General features: G+C 43.8%; 1 protein-coding gene across 2 annotated transcripts; it reads left to right on the top strand.

Annotated features, from left to right (window-relative positions):
* The first annotated feature begins 5,569 nt into the window (after positions 1-5,569).
* On the top strand, positions 5,570-18,625 carry LOC141740275 (uncharacterized). Of its 2 annotated transcripts, none has more exons than XM_074578670.1 (7): positions 5,570-5,691; positions 11,357-12,664; positions 13,766-14,704; positions 16,250-16,344; positions 16,568-16,735; positions 17,234-17,391; positions 18,196-18,625. In XM_074578670.1, exons 2-7 carry the CDS (start codon positions 11,358-11,360, stop codon positions 18,439-18,441), a joined length of 2,913 nt encoding a protein of 970 aa, XP_074434771.1. In that variant the 5' UTR covers positions 5,570-5,691; position 11,357; the 3' UTR covers positions 18,442-18,625. The 2 variants fall into 2 exon arrangements, with proteins under 2 accessions (XP_074434771.1, XP_074434772.1); XM_074578671.1 differs by lacking the exon at positions 5,570-5,691 and adding an exon at positions 5,925-5,989.
* Positions 18,626-18,685: the final 60 nt, after the last annotated feature.

Genomic DNA, 18,685 nt, shown 5'->3' with positions numbered 1-18,685 from the left:
CTTTTTTTATATTTAAGTGCCTGTAACTAAACAGGAGGCAGTTTATTTCCAAGAGGAGAAAGCACTAGCATCCTGCAGATATCAGCAGCGTCTGCTTGCCAGAGACTAAACATCATCCACCTGCTTTCTAGATTCTTGACAGAGAAACAAGATCTTTATAAACTTTCATAAACCCACAGACTTAGTAAACTATGTGAATATGGGCTTGACTGGAAATGTGAAGAGTTACGGAGTTATAAAAAAGTTTGCGTACAGAGGGAAAGCTCGTCAGAGCTCTCCAGAGTTGCACCAGACCTTCAGTATTTCCTGGGACATGACAGAAAATCATACGCTTCCAAAGGCAATTGCTGGTTCTGATGCCTATAGTTTACCGCGGGTTAAAATATTTTGCTTCTCTGGAAGGACAGGGAGAAACAGAAGTTTACAATGTCCCAACAGTTTAAATATGTGTAATAAACAAGGGCACATACCAAATGAGCTGTGCAGGGGATTTATTTGGTAACAAAGGGAAACCATCCGCTGATGCATCTCTTACGTTTGGTTTTCCATCAACCTAACAGGCCACTTGTCAAGATGATGGTGTCAGGATCGTAGTGAATTAACTCAAAAGCAGTTGCCCCCGAAACTGTGGGAATATATCCTATCACAAATGCCTAAAAGCTGGAATGAGCTACAAAGAAAAATTAGATGGGAAAAGTGCTGCTCTGGATAAGGAATTCACAGGCGAGAGCCAAAATCACAAATGCCCTAATGCCAACCAGGTGATGCTGACCTGGCTCCAAGTTCATTTCTGAGAGATATTCTCAAATAAGGGTCTTGCCCAGAGCCCTTGGCCTTGGTGAGAGCCCTTCCAGTGACTTTTATAGGCTTTGGATGTGTCCCCACATCGGTAACATGAAGTTAATATCAAAACTGTTGGCTCAGTAGCACAAGGGAACAAGAAGTGGTGAAAAGAGCTTTTTCCAACGCTCCAGCACACCAGACCTCTCGTCACAACCCCTGCACAAAACAGGGATCATTTGGCAGGCTTTTTTTCTTCCTATGCAGCAGCACCCCAAATTATTTATTGCATTGGTTAAAGTAAGCCCCATAGCATGAACATACACTTGACTACCTATATCAGAAAAGTGACAAACACTACTGTGTTTTCCAAGTGATGACTTAGCGAATAATTATTTATCATCTTGGTACCAGACAAAGGCAGACGTTAAGGCTTTGTGAAGTCCCACGTTCTCATGGCGGAGCCAAGCCTCAGGCAGGAATGTATCATGATTTTAATGACCCAGCTGAACCAACTTACCTAGCATAGGCTTGGAGAACATCATAGATATTGCACAAGCTACATAATTTATACATTCATAGATTTTTAAAGACAGGAGGGGGCTGTTAGTCCATCTAGTCTGATTAACCACCAACCATACAATGTCATCCAGTTACTGAATACAGTTGTGGCTATCTAAGGCTTTCCCTCTGGAAGGGCACTTGAAATAATCTGGAGATGACGAAGCCACCATTTCCTTTTGATTTGCTCCGCTACCAAATTTCTCTCCAGGGAAACAAACTGCACCTTTGCAGAGAATTAATTTTTGCTTCTCTTTAGTATCGTAGTATCTCCTTTTTAAGAAAACAAAATAATGCATAAGAACTTTTATAAATTCGTATTTTTTTCAAGTGACACCAAGATCTCGGAATTTTTTGCCAGAATATATATAACTCCTGCTTCTTGAGACTTAATATATAAGCAGCATAAGGGGGAGTATATATGGTATGTTTGATTTGTAGCAACGTGATATGCCAAAATGTATCATGCAGAATAGCATTAGAGGCTAACCAGTGCACACCACCGACTGACATATAGACCAAGAGCCTGCTGTTTGTTTTTCATTAGGATTTTGTCTGGAATTTGCATTTTTAGACTATGCTGAAAGCTCTGTCTCTGTTTGGGGGACAACACTAAGGTTTGCTGAGTGGTGGCCTGGCTCCTGTTCACGAGAGCTTCAGCTTCATCAGCTCCAAACTTGGGAAAAACACATTTTGAAGCCCTCTCCTCCTCAAAGGCTCTGCAGACATGTGGTCAGATTCCTCCTGATGTAACGGTCAGTTGAACAGCATGGGGGATGAATTTGTCCACCAAGGGAAACTATGTAAATTGGCCTTTTTCTGTTCTTCCCAGAATATTTTCACTCCAGGCTCCTCAACTATTTAACCCATCTTTTTCCTTCCCCCTGGCAAAGGGGCAGCCCAGCACAGACTGCGCTCCTGCCGCAAGGCTGTCCCGTAAGGACACTTTCCACAGATCTGCTCCATCCCCTCTCCCCAGACGAGGGGTCTGGCAGGCACTCCCTGCCTGCCTGCCTGCAAAGTTGGAATGCTACCAGTGCGCTGGAGTGCTGCTGTGCTGCTGGTGGGACCAAGCCCACAAGCTGGTGGGGAATGGCCAGCAGTACCTGGTGGTGATCCCGAGCAAAGCTGCAGGGTTATTTTCTCTGATTTTGCAGGCGCATTAAAGTCGTTTCATCTTGCACGCAAGAAGGACCAGGTTATGTCAGCGAGCGACTGGCTGTAGATCTCTCGATCCTGGAAAGGATGATCAGGGCTGCAGTCTGGGCTGCTCTTTCCAAAGTCTGCAGCATCCTCTGGCGGAGCCACAAGGAAAGGATGGCCGTCCAGGGGAGAGGAGGGATGAGGTTTCGTCTTGCATTGCCAGGGCAGGGTTTAGGGCCTCTAAAAATGTACACCAACCTCATTCATCTGCAACGTGACCAGGAAGAGACAAAATCGCAAATGTCCTAATGTTGACCAGGTGATGCTGGTATGGGGAGCTACACCCAGTGCTCCAGAGAGGAAGAGCCAGGCCAGCAATCAGCCTGGGATTTGGGGACTACACTTCCATTCTTTGCTTTGCTGCAAATATCCCGGCTGACCTTAGGGAATTGTCTGCAAACTTCTGACAGTTCAGTGACGCAGGAGCAGAACTTGTATTTGCAATAGAGTGACCTGGCTGGCAGAAATGCTCTCCAGCTTCTCCCCTTCTCCTGGTCTTACTCACCATGATCAAAGCCCAAAGCCTTCACTCCCAGGCAAAGGAAGTTCTCAGATAAAATCTGGGTTCCCAGGCTGCAGTTCTTTCCTGGACTTTGCTGGTTTTTGGCTTAAAGGGCAAAACGGGTTGTTGCATCCTGTTTTATTACAACAGCCATGCGCCTGGAGCACTTGCCCCACGCACAGGGCACCCAGGTTCAGCGTCTTCCTCAGCCCGAGGGGATTCAGACACCTCTCTGCCGCATCCCAACCATTTCATCCCTCCTGTTGCAACTGTGCAGAAAAGAATTAATGATTCAGAGAGAGTGAATAAGACACCATTTCCTCCCTCTTCCCAGCAATCAGGACACTCATCAGGGATGAGGGAGACAGGGTTCATTCAATCTTCTGCTCTAGGAAGCCACAGGGTAGCATTCACCCCTGAAGTGCATCTGAGCACCCAGGACGTTTGGAGAATCGAGTTCATCTCCGATGGCCTGAGAAATGAGGCTGGCGGCAGAGGGTAGTGTGAAATCCAGTCGCTGGCATGCGGGAGGAGCACTGGGAGAATCCCTGCTGGGCAGCCCCACAAAGATTGACATGCCGATTCAACCCAGCGCAACAGCGCTGCCAACTTCTGCAGCAATTCACTCAATCCTTATGAAAGCAAGACTAAATTGGACAGGAGCCTGCACTTCATCTTCTCTCCCAACTCCTCTGGGTGAGAACTGTTGAGCAGACCAGGTTTCCGATAAAGTAAAAGCAAACACCATTCCCTTGTGCTAAGATACAGGAATATTATCCTGACATTTTAGCGTGGATCACTCATATTGCTGCTCATACTCTCCACTCCTAGAGCTGTGTCTTGACAATAGAAACATTCCCCGAATACAAACAAAATAATCAGGGTTGAAAACCAAATTCATGGTGGAAGCACACACTCCTCAGCAGGAGCTATCTGTCAGGATAGATTTGCCTCTCAGCCTGTATGAGTCTAAGCAAGTTGAATTTGCACTAGTTATTTTTATTCTAAATATTTTTTCTGTCCTTCCTACAGTAGTTTTGTTTCCACAAAACTGTAGGAACATTTTCTAATATCTGGTAGCCAGCAGCCTGATAATTATAGGATCCAGTTTCAAATCTGTGTGACAGAAGTACAGAAAAGAAAGGTAAATGGCATAATAACTTTCAGTGATGTCTGCCTCTTCCTGTTTATTTTAATGGAGGGATTTATTTTACATACCTCAAGGAATTACAACCATCATCCAACATTTTTACAAGCCGTTAAAATTTGAAGATTAAAACCTGCACTTAAGTAAAAAACGCTTCCAAGGAGGAATTTATCTGTCATTTGTCTTGGAAACAAGATTTGTGTGCTTAAGTACTTGGCAGCCTACGGAGTGATTCTCCCATCTGTCGGCTGTTTAAAATCATTTGATGTGATAAATGACAGCAATACGGGGTCACTGGTGAGAAACAGCAGCTTGTCCTCCAGGAACAGTGGTCCTGGGAGATGTGAGACCCCGTCTGTGCTTCTCCTAAGCCCAGATTTACGCCACCAAAGTGCCAACTCTTAAGTTTGTTCCTGTAACCTTTCTCTTAACACTGGAAATAATCCATCAGTATCCATGCTGGGAGATGGTGGGGAGCTGATCTAGCTGGCAGAGCAAACCGGGCTGTAAGATAAAAGACATCTAATGTGCCCGAGGAACAAACCCATCGTAGACAGCCAGTGGCAACAGGAGCAATTTAACCTGATTAAACACCGAAACACCACGCTCTGCACATGTGAAAACAAGTTGTTTTGACTTGGTTGGATTTTATTTTTTTTTTTTCAGTTTTGTGGAAACAGCTAAGCACAAGCTACAAAAATTCATGGATTTATTTCAATCAGCTCTTCCTAATGAAGATGGGGATGGATCATTGGAAAAATGAAGTCTCCACAGAAATTGTTAATTATGCTGTAGTCTGGCCTGGAGACATACACAGATAGTACTGTACTACACCTGAGCGAACCGAGCCCTGGCAGCCAGCGTCAATCAGTTTTCAGGTCTTGGGCCTTGAAACCTCATCTGCTCTGAGTCTGGAGCCAGGCTGGCTCACCTTCCCACAGAAACAAAAAAAAACCCAAAAAAACTTGTACAGAGATCCGTGATTTTCTTCCGCCTACGGCGGGTACCCTCCTCAAAACAAATCTACGGGCTGGGCTATGTATATAGGCAAAAGCAAGGCCTGGCACCACCCTGTGATATTCCTGACCAACGGGGGAGTTGCTGTAGTCTCTTGAGAGAAAATAATTAAAAGTGAACCCTCAAGTTACGGGGTAAAACCAGCCCCCCCCGCCTGCAATTTTGAGGGATTCTGATGGCTTCGGCAGGAGACCGCGCCCAGCAGCGTCTCCCCTCAGAGAGCGCGGGAACCCGTTGCCCGCGCCCAAGATGGCTGCCCGCTCCCGCCCCGCCGCCTCCCTCACTCAAGATGGCTGCGAAACGACAAGAGGCCGATGTAGCGAAGCCTAGGCGGCCATGTTGCTTTCGGGCAGCAGGGCGCTGCCGGCAGGGCCTTCCCCGCGCTGTACCATTCCGCTAAGGCGGGGGAAGAGGGGGCAGCGGTGGTTTCGCCCGGGCGGGAGGAGCGCGGCGGGCGCGGCTGAGGCGGGAGCGAGGCAGGGTAAGGCCGGGCGGCGGCCCTGAGGGGGCGGCGGGGCAGTACCCCCAGGGCCGCCGGGAAGCACCGTCTCCGCTGCCGGCAGCACCGCCCTGCCCGGCGGGAGGGCGACCACCGCCGCCCTCGGGGCGCAGGCCGGCCCTCGACGCCTCAGGAGCAGGCATGGCGGCGGCGAGGCCTCACCCGGGAGCACAGGGAGAAATGTTTTTGGCTTCTGATGTCTTTGTAGGGCTTAGGCGGGACCTGTGCGCGCTGCAGGCCATTAAGCATGCAGAAATCTGTTGGCTGCACGAAGTAAATGGTAAAAACCAGGAAACTGTTGCAGCTGTGTTTTTTCAGTGGTGTGAGGAATGACATCTATTAGATAGGGCTGCGAGTGTCAGTGCTGGAAAGTGGGGTTAGCCTTGGTTTTCTCATGTGAAGATCATTTCCAGTTGTGTCTCAAGAGGTAGCGCGCTTCGTTTTTTAGCAAGGCAGCAACCAAAGTTCTGTATGTTTAAAAATAAAGAACAAAACAACTTTAGATGACTCTTGGAGGATTTGTCCAGCAGTGTGCTGGAGGATAAACTGGGGTGCTCTGGATGAGAATTCCTCAACTTTATGTATCAGTGCACAAACAGACCACAAACTGTGGCGGGAGAGGTGCAGTTGTTACTATTCGCTCGGTGTCCTGACGTATCTAACTTTATGTACCTGCATCATGTGGAAACTTAAGTGAATTGAGCTTAATTTTCTGGATGATTAATACAGTTGAGTAACTCCAGCTGTTATTTATGCCCTTGCAATGCACACTTTCATCAATGTTAACTTATTGTCTTACTATCATTTATGTATTTTATCATCACAAGATGGGCAAATGTTACAGGAAAAAAAATGAAAAAATCTGAAGCGTTAGGTGTGGCTTATTTGAGGACTGAAGCTAGGTCTTGTGCATCTGTGGCAGTAAGTCTTACTGCCCTTTCCTTGGCGCAGTTTGTGTGCTCTTACATATTCAGCCTCTTGTACTGCAGCTCTGGTTGTTTAACCTGATCTCTTGAGCAGTTCATTTAATCAGTCAGGAGCTGGGGTGTTGCACTGCTGTTAAGATCTACCCATGTTGGGCTTATTTTGCCAAATGGTAGCCCAGGCATCAAGAGGAGCAATTAATTACATTTAATTACATGCTCTTAGGCCATACCAGTGCTTCAGAGAGATACTTAGGCAGTTTTTGCAGAGATTGAAAATGATCAAGGAAGAACATACCAGGTCTCCTTCCCCCCCCCCCCCCCCCCCCCCCAAAGTCATTGATATTTCAAGGGCTCTTGCTTTGGTCATTGTCAGGACCCTGTGTTGCACACATACATGCAGCTGTTGAGAGTTTAAGGGAACCCTTCCTGGGAAAATAAGGAATGGTTTCCTCCTCAGTTTCTCTGAAGGGAAATTTAAGATCTAATTGAAAAGATTTGGGGCAAATCAAGCAACCAAAGATTTTTCTATACTTTGTGAAAAGCAGGGCACGTTTATGTGAAATAACAGAGTTTTTGAGAGGTACACAATTCAATTTCTTTGACCTATTGGGTTTTTCTACCCTAGATAGTTGGGTGTATAAATCGGTGTACTTTCCCTGTCTTCGCTTCCAAAGACCTCACCAGTTAACGCTCTGGCCCACAGAAATTGCAAAGTAGATGTGAACAGTGAAAGCCTAAGAACAAACGATGTTTTAGAAATATTTACTATCCTTCCTACAAATGTCTTTATTTACTGTGCTAATCATCCTGAATTAGGTAGCTGCCATTGACTAGGTTGTCACGTTATAAAAAAGAGCGCTATAGCAAATATAAATCCTTTCCTAGAGATTGGAAGCCACTGTTAGGCTTTATTTTTGAAAACAGCTGTACTTATTCCAGTGGCCTTATTAGGAACTGTAATTGAATTGAAATATGTTTTGGCTTTTGCAGTGGTTCTGTTAGATTAATTGCATTTTCTGTAAATCTTGTATACATACAAATTCTTTAAAGTGTTTATTCCCTTATTACCAGGCAAAAAGCTGAAAGAAGTTACAAACCAACCTGTAAAATGCAAAATGCAGGGAAAAATGTTTTCATGGAAATCTTCCCACTGCAGTCAGCGTGTTGGAAGCTAGCAGCTTGTTGCTTTTAGAAGTAGCTTCAGGGTACAGCAATTATGTTTATTAGGGCTGTTAACCAGCTCCCTTTTGCGTGCTGGTTTTGTAGGTGGTAATGGGTTCATGATGACCCACAGTGATCAGTGGTATCTTTCTCGCAGTGGGGTGCGAACCTGGCCACCTCAGGAGCTCAGAGAGGGTTTCCGAGGGTGTGAGAAAATAGCAGAGGGGTTGTGGAGCAGCAGAGCACGTTCCTCCTGCTCCATTGCACTTTTTCAGCCTTCATGACCATCCTGCGTCCCACCCAGGAACTTGTTCTGCCGGGTTAGGGTGGTGTGTTTGCAGTAGAGCAGAAGTACTGATCCTTTTGGGCTTTGGGCTGACTAGAGTGAAAGAGATGCGGTGCAGCTCTAGGAATGCTTGATTTATGGATGCAGTTGAGAGTGAAAGTTAGAATTATGAAGACCGGGTCGCCTTCTGTTCATAAATGGAAGGATAGAATTAAACATGTTAATGATGTTACCATTATTTTTCCTATTTGATTACTGGTGGTTATTTCAAGCCAACATGAACCTGCAATTAGAACAAAATATTTCATTCTCTTTGATTCAATAACTGGATGATTTACTGCAACATTTGTCATCTGCATTGCCATTGCTCTGGATGGTAATTCCTCAAGAATCTTCTCTTGTCGTTAAGTGTTAATGAAGTGCAAAAAGTAAGGAGAAAATAACTTTACCAACCTATTAGGTATAAGAAGCTACTTCCTTCCCCCCAAAATGAAAGCAAAATACTTGGAAATCTTCTATCACCTTAACTTTTTTTTTTGCGAAAAAAATAATAATCTTACATACTGTTTTATACCCCTGAAACGTTGTGTTCTACTCTCAACTTCATGAAACTCTACAACATGAAAACACTCTGTGTTCAACACCACTTTAGAGAACTAAAGATCTGTTTCCTCTCTAAATGGTAACAAAAAGTACAGTCTCATTTTTTTTTCTGAAAAAAGGTAGTTGTGAGAATTGATTAATTTGTGGCATTTTTCATTGTAAAGACATTTCAGTAAACCATTTCTGGGCTGATTTAATCTAGAACCAGCTGAACTACAGAGATGATGTTGGAACATACCTCTCCAGTTGGCGTAGTATCAGGTATTAGTAGAGCTCACATGGGAACACGTATTGAGAATTTATCGCAGATGGGGATCTTAAAAAGGAGCAGGAGGAAATTAGGACAAGCTCTGCTCATTGATTTCTTTAAGCGCCACTGATCGGTGAGCTTTGTAACCCTGTGGTCAGTTCTGCACAGAAATGAAGCAGGATATCCTGTTGGAAAACATTAAGAAGGGCGAGCCAGGGAACAGATTAAGTGGAAGCTTTTGTGAATTTGTGGGCTGAATTTGGTATTAACCTCTGGATCCAAGCTTAATTCAGCCTTCACGTGCACTGTAGGAGCTGTTAGGGTTGTGTCTCCATGTAGCTGGTGATCACTGGTACGGAATAATTAGCAGATGTTGAGTTGGGAGTGTTTTAAAGATGCCTGGTGTCCAGAATTCATAAGACAGAGACTGATAATTATTGAACGTTTGCAGGAGTGTGAGCAGTCCTTTTCCGATAGAATTTGGACAATGCTATTTTGCACATCCCCTCCAAGATTTCTAGCTTCTATGGGGTGTTTCAACATGTGTTAGGTCTTTTTCTTCTAGTTAGCTTTCCGAAGTATTTTTCCTGTAGGAATATTTTTGTTTTATTTCCTCTGAGTAAACATCTTTGAACTTGCTAGCAGCGAGGAGGTTCTGCACCAGCTAGGTGAGAAGGCTGAGGTCCCAAGCAGTCTCATTGATTGGAGTGGGACTTCTTGCAGGAGCTCATCAAGTACTCAGCATCAAACCCACAATTAAGTACCAATATTTGAGGTTCTCCATAACTCAAATTTACAGATATTTTATATCTAGTGGAAATCTTCTCCATTTCCTGCAAATGTAGCTGTAAACGTTCCAGTGGCACTTAATGGGGTCATTAGAAAAATCAGTTTAAATCTTTAAATGCAGTTTTTAAAACATTATTTGGGACGTCACAAGTATTGGATGACTTGTGCCTTGCAGACTAGAAGATGATTATCCTCTGCAGTGCTTGCTGCGGTAGCTTGTAATAGGAAGAGTGTTCTCAAAGCTATCTCTTGAGCTTGCTATTCAAACCTATTCACTCTAGGCTATGTATTGTATTTGACTTCCGAGTACTTTATGTTGAAGACACGTTTGTCTCAATCAGACAGTTTATATCTGCCAGGAATGTATTTAATATAATGTCAAACATAATTTAGATGAGAAGTGAAAGTACAGTTTGGTGTCATTTTCTGCCAACCATTATTACTGTGAGAGGAAAGCATAGCAAGCCAAGTTTCAACGCAGCCTTTAAGCAATAACAAGCTGGTTTGTCTGTTTGTTTTGGCCTAATGTTCTTCCCTTGGTTACAAAGCTGTTGTAAGCATGTGCTAAATAACAGACACTTTAAAACTATGCTAGATTGGGAATATCATTTTAGAGGATCAGATCAGAGCATCTAAAGGCCTCAGTAAAGTTGGCAGCATTGTTGTTGTACTTTATCGGCAAGGGTAGATGTTCCTGTTCCAGCAGTATAGGTGTCATATGCAGGTTGAGACAGGAAAGCCACAGAGTTCTCAGGCATGGGATTTACTGTAATAATAGCTACTGTCTGTCTCTAGAGCTGGTGGGGAAACGCAAATTCTTCTTTCTGAAAATGTCAAAATGCAAAAAAAATCTGACCCTCTGTTTGTTGATTCAGAAGGAGCGTTTTTGAAATATTTTTCAAATAAAACACTATTACCTCCTCAAAGAATTTGTATCTATTTCTAGATATGTAGTTTGTTCCTGTATGTTATTTAAGTGGCCAAATACATCAGAACCTTACTAACTATCATTATTAACCCCTAGGTCTGATTGTTTATGTGGAGGGAGAAGAGAAAAAAAAAAAAAAAAAACAAAAAAAAAAAACAGAAACAAAATTGAACAAGATCCAAAGATTTATTCCCCTGCTTTGGCACAAGGAGCTGCCTGGCGCAGTGTGTGGAGCTTGGTGTGACTCTGAAGACATAGGCTCTGTTTCAACACCAGCCTGGAAGCGATCGGAAGTGACTTGCTATGCTTCAGTTCCCCCTTTGTACAAGAGTGGGGAAAGATGCTTGTCTCTACTATAAATTGTTGTGACCTTTACTGTTGAAAAGTGCTTCTATGAAGAATGTTTTATTATTAAGCTGGGCTAAGCACGTTAATCATATTTCATTACTGTTACCATCTGTGCTAAAGAATATTCACTCTGAAGGGTTATCCTGGAGTGTAAATCTAAATCTGTGACTGCAGTAAACCAAGTGTGTTTGCATTGACAGAAGTAACCTTCAGGTTTTTGCAACGTCTTGTAAATTAGGAATTAGGACGTGGATCTCCACTGAGCTTTTTGTGTGATTGATGTTGTGTATGAATGAAAAGATATCTCACGGAAGAGGGAGTGCAAGCACTCAAATGTTTGTCTGTTTTTGTGGCAGGATGGAGAAAAAGAAAATTCTAATGAAATCCAAGGTTGCTGCTCCTAACCTCCTGAGGGCACTGCATTCTCTGTACCAGTTTGGTCACCTCTGTGATGTGACAGTTCACACACAACATCTCGGAATTCAGGAGGAGTTTCTGGTTCACAAAGCTGTCTTGGCAGCTTCTAGCAATTATTTCAAGGGGCTCTTCCTGCATGATGAGATGCTGGACACCAAGAATTGCACAGTGACTCTGCAAGACATTTACACCGAAGAGTTCAACTCCTTCCTGGAGTTTGTTTACACTGCAGAAGTGGAGATTGAAGCGGAAAAACTGCAACGGATGAAAGAAATAGCCGAAAGACTTGAATGCAAGGATTTGCTTGACATTTGTGAAGAAGTGAAAGCAGAGGGCAGGAAGGGTTTAGATTTGAGCCTCCATCTGAAAGGTCAGCTGTGTGAAAATGGCGGGCCACAGTGGACTTGCATGCAGCAAGAAGAGAACCGCAAAGTGAGTAACTCTTCCCAAGTTGTGGCAATACCCGTGCAGAGGAAACTTTGGGATAGGCAAAAACATAAAAAGTTACTGGCTGGCTATGAACTCATTGAAGGCCAACCAGCAAGCCTACAGCAAGCGGATTCTGCTTTTCCAGAACCAAAATCAAGGACAGCAAAGCTACCAAAATATAACAAGACAGATACCAGCAGCAGACTCAGCATGGATGTCGTCAGTCTGGAAAACGAGAATAGTCATTCTCTTCTAAGTCAGGCTGAGTCAAAGGAAGCCTCTGTAGTAATTAGGAACACTCTGCCTGAGCAGTGGGAAGGTGAAAACAGTTTAATTTCCAAATTTGACAGTAAAACGGAACATAGGAAATCACCGCGGCATGTGGCAAAAGCCTTGACACAGATTGTATGCGAGAAGTGCAATGAATCATTCTGTTTTACCGAGCAGTACCAGTCGCACATGGAGCTCAAGCATGACATTACTCTGGCTGTCAAGTACAGCTGTAATACGTGTGAGCAGCTCTTCTCCACTCACCAGAACCTCCGGCAGCATCGCCTTGCCGTTCATAGCGATGAGCAGGGCTTCTCCTGCATGTTTTGCGACAAGAAGTTTAAGCGCCAGAAGGACAGAAATTACCATATCCGCAGGGTGCATGAGAAGAAGCGGTATCACCAGGTGTGCCCGTACTGTGACAAGGTCATCAGTTCCAAGTGCGGCCTGACAGTCCACATACGAACGCACACGGGGGAGAAACCTTATAAATGCGAACACTGCCCCGCCAGCTTTGCTCAGAGGTCTGCTTACAATACCCATGTAAGGTATAGCATTCTCTGTGTGTGTCCGTGCATGCACGGGAAAATGTGTTTTCTCTCTGGGCACCAGGTTAAAGGTGTTCATGAAGTCCTCACTGCTTTAATTCCAGAATTCCTTGGATCTGATCAGGAGTGCATTGAAATCAGCACAGATTTTTTCCGTTGACCTCATCAAGCTCTCAGTCTGGATTACTGGATTGAGGTCTCCCAGACCGGGAATTTAGGCGAACGTTTCCCATTGAATCAAAGAGGACTTGTGCAACCGGATCTGTTAGGTGATTTTGGAAGCCTCAGATCTGGGGTTTTTAATAGGAGCCTGAAAGGAGTTGGCATCTGTTTAAAATGCCCAGGAAAATGCCCATTTCATAAACATCAGGGCATTGTGGTGCTCTTTAGTATGGTTTTTATGGGCCAAATATCCTGCATGCTATTTTTCTGGGTAGCGTGAGCTTCATAGGCTTATTAGGCACTGCCTGACTGAAAACAAGGTGTTTAAATTGCACAGTAGTTTGCAGAACTACAAAAGCCACTGTACCTGCCAAACATGTCCATATCCTGCCTGTGCAGTACAGCAGATAGGTGGTTTTCTACTGCATCCCTGCTTACCTTGTAAAAAATGTCAAAATTTGTTTATAGTTTAGTCCAGTAGCAGAAAAAACATTCCACATGTGTCACGAGTGTAGTGACATAGCTTGTTCCACGCACTGAGTAGTGATGAGTTAATTGCTGCAACTGATGGCTTACAAGGGAATCTGTTTTGCTTTTCCATATAGGCATTTAATCTATATTTCCCTTGGTTTAACTCCATAATTTCTTACCTTGTCCACCATGGCCTTGGAGGAAAATTTACAGCCCATCCTGTTACTAGTTAGATGATGAATATGTATACCTGAGAGGCACCATCCTTGATGAACTGAGACCTTTTAATTTTCTTTAATTAACTGGTCCGACTACATAAAATTTCCCTGTTCCCAGCTCTCCAAACATGCTGTTAATTTGTGTGAAGAAAAATTAGAAGGAAATGACTCTTCCTCCAAGGCAAACATGTCTGAATTGAAACAATTAAGTCTGTTGAAGTTGTGCTTTGTTGTTTGTTTGTTTTAACAGAAAAATCCATGAGTCTGGCCAAGAGAGGAAACTTATGCCTGTCTATTGGATGGTAGTTCCACCTGCACATAGACCAAACACAACAAGCTGTGACAAATATCCTGACAGAGAGATGTGGGATGGGACATCGGAGGCTGAACAACGGAAGTGTGCGAGGCATGAAGAGACCACAAATTGTGAGGAAGAACTCGGGGGTTCTTCTGCTACAGCAGCAGACTGTAGCAATGAGGAAGAAGAACAGAAGCAGAAGTACAAGGAAGCTGAAGCAAGAAGTGAAAAAATGAGTGAAGAAGGGAATGAAGATGAAGGTGAAACGAGTGTGAAGGGCGAGGAGGAGGTAGATTATGAAGCAGGGTATTCAGAAGTTGAAGACAGCAGAGAGAATGAGGAGGTCTGTACTGAGGAGGATGATGAGGATGATGAATACTCTAATGAGAAGGACGTGGAAGAACGTGAATCAGATGAAGAGTTTAAAATAAAGAAGGTAAATAAAAGTGGGGTGAATAAGAAATCTGCCTATGTGATAACGTGCGACAAGTGTAATGAGCAGTTTGTCTCCCGGAAAAAGTATGTGGATCACTGCAGAGATATCCATCAGTGCCTGCCCGGTAAAGTCTATCAGTGTGACATCTGCAGCAAGACGTTTGCTAGTTACAACAGCTGGAAAGAGCACCGAGCATGTGTCCACACTGAAGAAAGGCAGTTTGCCTGCACCCTTTGCAATGCTACTTTTAAAAGAAAGAGAGATGTGAGGACACATTATATGCGGAAGCATGAAGGCAGAGTCAAACGCCCTCTCTGCTCTGTCTGTGGGAAGATCCTCAGCTCCCGAACAGCATTAGTGTTTCATATGCGGACACATACAGGAGAAAAACCTTACGAATGTGGCATTTGTCATTCAAAATTTGCTCAGCCATCACAACTTAAGATCCATACCAGGTCAGCCTACAGTACTGCTTCTCCCATTACCACTCCCTGCATGCCCAGCGTACTTCAGCACTTCTTTTTCTTCTTCTGCCTTCCCCGTTCTGAGTCATTCTCCTTGCACGTCCTTATAACAGGAACACTGGGATATAATTTGTTCTGTAGTATCTGTGATTAATTCTTTTACGTAAAGGCTTTGTCTACATCTGCTTGTTGCATCAGTTTTGGTCGGGATTTTGAAACATGCTTTATCTGAACTTGTGAGCAAAAGCCAGTCATTTGAGACAGTGTTCAAAATAAGACGATGGCCTTCACTGATGAAAAGTAGCACAAGCTGAAGAATTAGTCAAGGACCTCAGAGACCCAGATGTTGAGCCCTGCTCGCTCTTTATCACTCTGAGCAAGTCATTTAGCGTGGGATTTCATTTCTTGTATGCAATACAAAAGCTGTACTTTTCATCTGGGCTCCCTCTAGTCATTGGAGCTAGTCTGGATGAATTGCTCTCTGGTGGTGTCTGTGTTAAATGTGTCCTCTCCCAAGAGAGGGTGAATCATCCTATCGAATTTCCCGTCTTTCTCCTAAAAGGGAACCTAGCAGATAGCATATAAGGGGAGTTTAACTGTTGGTGAGCTAAATGAGGTGAGAGAAATCCTATTACTAGAGATTCTGGACCCATAAAATGGGGACAGTAGCTTTCTTCTGTCTCCTAAATGTTCTTACAGTGATGTAAAATACGGTGAGGTATACTGATTCAGGACGAGCAAAACATCTGAAATGTCACGATAATCTGTGTCAGCTGAAATGCAGCAGAGCTGCGCTGCATGTAAAAGGTGCAGTATGACTGCAACAAAACATTGACTCATGGGGTTTGTGTTGGGTAACTGGCTGTCTCATATGCATAGCATTTTGCCTGGCAACTCAAAAGTTATGCATGTTTTTGCACATCATACTACTTGGGTTGGAATAAGGGAAGTCATCACAGTGTTAAGACCAAACGTTAGGCTCAGACTTTCTCTGATTTGAGCTAATTCAAAATCATGTTCAGAAACACTGCTTGCCTGACTTTCCTTAGTGCCTTTTGTCTTAAAAATGGGAATATCCTGCAGTTAAAGTTTGCAGGCCAGAGGACATGAGACGGAGGGGTTATGGAAGTCAAGAATGTGTCCTGCATTTCCCAAGAGATCTGCTGCTGCGGTTGTGCTGGGGACAGTCTGGATGCACTTTCAGTCTCTAGCACAGCAGCAGCTTGTCCTCGTTCCTGCTTTCTTACTTCCAGTGCTGGTACCATAACCTATAACTTGTGAAAGAAAGGTGGATTTTGTGGGGCCTGAGAGAGAGGAAAAGGTAAACCTTAAATGGGAATTTTAGTGCTTTAGCGTAGCACCTATACTGGCAAACGCTCTATTTCCTGACTGAGCAGAATGTACTTTTTTCCACTTAATTTAAAAAATGAAGTATGCTGCCTGTAGTGTGCAGAATGTAATTTCAAGTACAGTATTTTTAAGAATGCGCTACAGGAGTTAATTTATTAATACTTATTTGTGGTTTGCTCCATTTAGATCCCATACGGGGGAAAAGCCATATATTTGTGAGGACTGTGGGGCTTGCTTTGCTGATAAAGGCAAACTCACTGGCCACAAAAGGACCCACACAGGTAGGCATTAAATACTTCCGTTCCTTCCATCTGGTTCTTCCCTTTATACTGCTGGAAATTGCTAATTGGGATTTGAAGAAGATGCACGCTTGTTTTTGTAACTTGCAGAAGAGACTTCAAGTACCAGAAAGGAACTAATAGGGATAGAAAGACATCTGAAAACCAACTTTGAAGTACAAAATTCTGCTGAAAGAATTCAGAATGTCTTTTTCTCTTTACTCAGGAGAGCGCCTTTTTAAATGTGATGTGTGTGGAAAACATTTTGCCACCAATGAATACTTAAAATGCCATAAACGATGCCACATGGGTGCTAAGCCCTACAAGTGCGAGGTTTGTGGGAAGACATTTGGACTGAGAGCCTCGCTAGCCCAGCACAGTAACGTCCATGCAGGTAACAAACCAAACTCATTTGGGCTGGGAAGATAAGCAACAGTGGAAGCTTGGATCTGAACTACTTTGCAGTTCAGACGGTGACGTTTTATTCCAGACCACTTTTATAAGCTCCTTGAATTAGGTGATGAGGAGAAACGGGACTTATACTGATCCTGGCTTGTTAAACACAGCATGATATTGTCTTTTGTCATTTCTGATGACGCTTGCTCACAAGACTGAGGACTTTTGTGCTGAAGGATGTCGGAGCAGAGAGTGGCTGTGGTTGCTGCTGTTGCCCTTGCGAGATCAGAGAGCTTTTCTTAGGCTTTCCTTTGCAGCCAAGAAACATTTACCGCATAAGCTTAAAAACCAGGGCCTTGAGCATATACTTCCTACATACACCACTTTATCAATATGGATCTTCTAAAAATTCTTTATGCTTTCTGCCTGATGAAATTAAAGCCAAAAGAACCTGCCTTCTAACTCTCTGCTTCCTGTGTTCTTTTTTGTGTGTTAGAGACCCGACCGTACTTCTGTGAGCAGTGTGGGAAAACGTTCACTCAGCAGGGCGCTCTGCGGCGCCACCAGCGCATTCACACCGGGGAAAAGCCGTACAAGTGCAGAGCTTGCGAGAGAACCTTCACGGACATGTCCACCTTGCGCAGACACGTGTTGGTACGCTGCCCCTCAGGTGTCGTTGTGGCAGGCAGACTGGGGGTGACGTTTAACTACTGAGAGAAGTTTCTTCCCTCAATGAGGGTGCTCATTGGTGATGAATATTAGGGCTGGGGGATCGATCTGCCGTCTATATGCACCTTTTAAAAATACATTCCTGAAGTGTGCACAATTTTCCTCCAGCAGCACAGCAGCTCCCACTACTGGCTCTCCAGCCAGTCATCTCCCAAGTATTCGTGTTCCCTTCAAAATGAAAATCTAATCTTATAAAAGTGTATGAGGAAGGACTGGTTGTTTAAAATGCTTATTACTGATGGAATCCTTTTTTTGAAAAAAAAGGGGTGGTACCACATTTTAGATAACCACAGTCTCTGCAGTCTTTTAAGCCCTTTACACAGAGGCCATAACGTGATGGCTTATAACGTCTTCATTTAGCAGATGAATACGACTTTACGTGTTTCCAGCGTTGTGATATGCTGAAAAATGTATTGCTGAGTTCAGCTGTTTTCAGAGACCTTTGGGTCCTTGAAGCAATTTTTTCTAATTGCAAGTTAAGTTAATGTTTGCCCGCATATTAAAACTCTAGCTTCTTTTGAAAGTGTTCCCTGACAGTGGAGCCGGAAAATCAGTGCAGAATTGGCAAAACAGGCTTGTTCTTGTGTTTCAGAGTTCAGTTTTTGCATTTGAGCCCAGTATCACAGAGTTAACCCCAATACCATTTAATTTTTGCGCTGGATTAAATCTCCAGTTAATAAAATTATTAGAAAAAATTCAGATCTAATTATTTTCCCCCTTTTTTTCTAGATTCATGACCGGAATGCTCACTGGAGAAGTTTCTTAATAGATCTTACAACCAAAAAAGACCACAATTGGTCCAAAATAGAAACATTCTCGGAAGCTTGTGTGGGTGAAGACCCTGCGCCGGAAATTTGGTCGGTTGACCAAGGTAAACTTTATAAACCAGAAAGCGTTAGTCTGAAAAAAGTGGAAGATGCGCCATCTAGCGTTAGCAACGCGGAAGACACCGATCGCTCACTTTTATACTTATAACGTCAGTTATCGCCACGAAACGGTGTTGTCGTAGGCACAGTTGTCTCCCGTGGTGAAAGCATTGTGAGGTCACGCCGGCCTGGTGCGGACGCAGACGCGGGGCGCCCCGCTGTGGCTGTCAATTTTTTTTTAATTATTTTTTTTTTATTTTTTTTTTTTGTAATAAAGATGTGCTGATCCACGTAAGCGGCCACGCATTCCGTAACTGATTTATTTGCGTAGATCTGACCGCAGATAAGTTGTT

This window comes from Larus michahellis, chromosome 3 (genome assembly GCF_964199755.1).
Source record: "Larus michahellis chromosome 3, bLarMic1.1, whole genome shotgun sequence".
Lineage (NCBI taxonomy): Eukaryota > Metazoa > Chordata > Aves > Charadriiformes > Laridae > Larus > Larus michahellis.
This window is presented reverse-complemented; position numbering and strand designations above follow the sequence as displayed.

Coding starts and splice junctions, on each gene's coding strand:
- LOC141740275 (XM_074578670.1), top strand. CDS start 11,358: ATGGAGAAAAAGAAAATTCTAATGAAATCCAAGGTTGCTGCTCCTAAC. Junction 12,665..13,765: donor GCTTACAATACCCATGTAAG/GTATAGCATTCT, acceptor TTGTTTTAACAG/AAAAATCCATGAGTCTGGCC. Junction 17,392..18,195: donor CCTTGCGCAGACACGTGTTG/GTACGCTGCCCC, acceptor CTTTTTTTCTAG/ATTCATGACCGGAATGCTCA.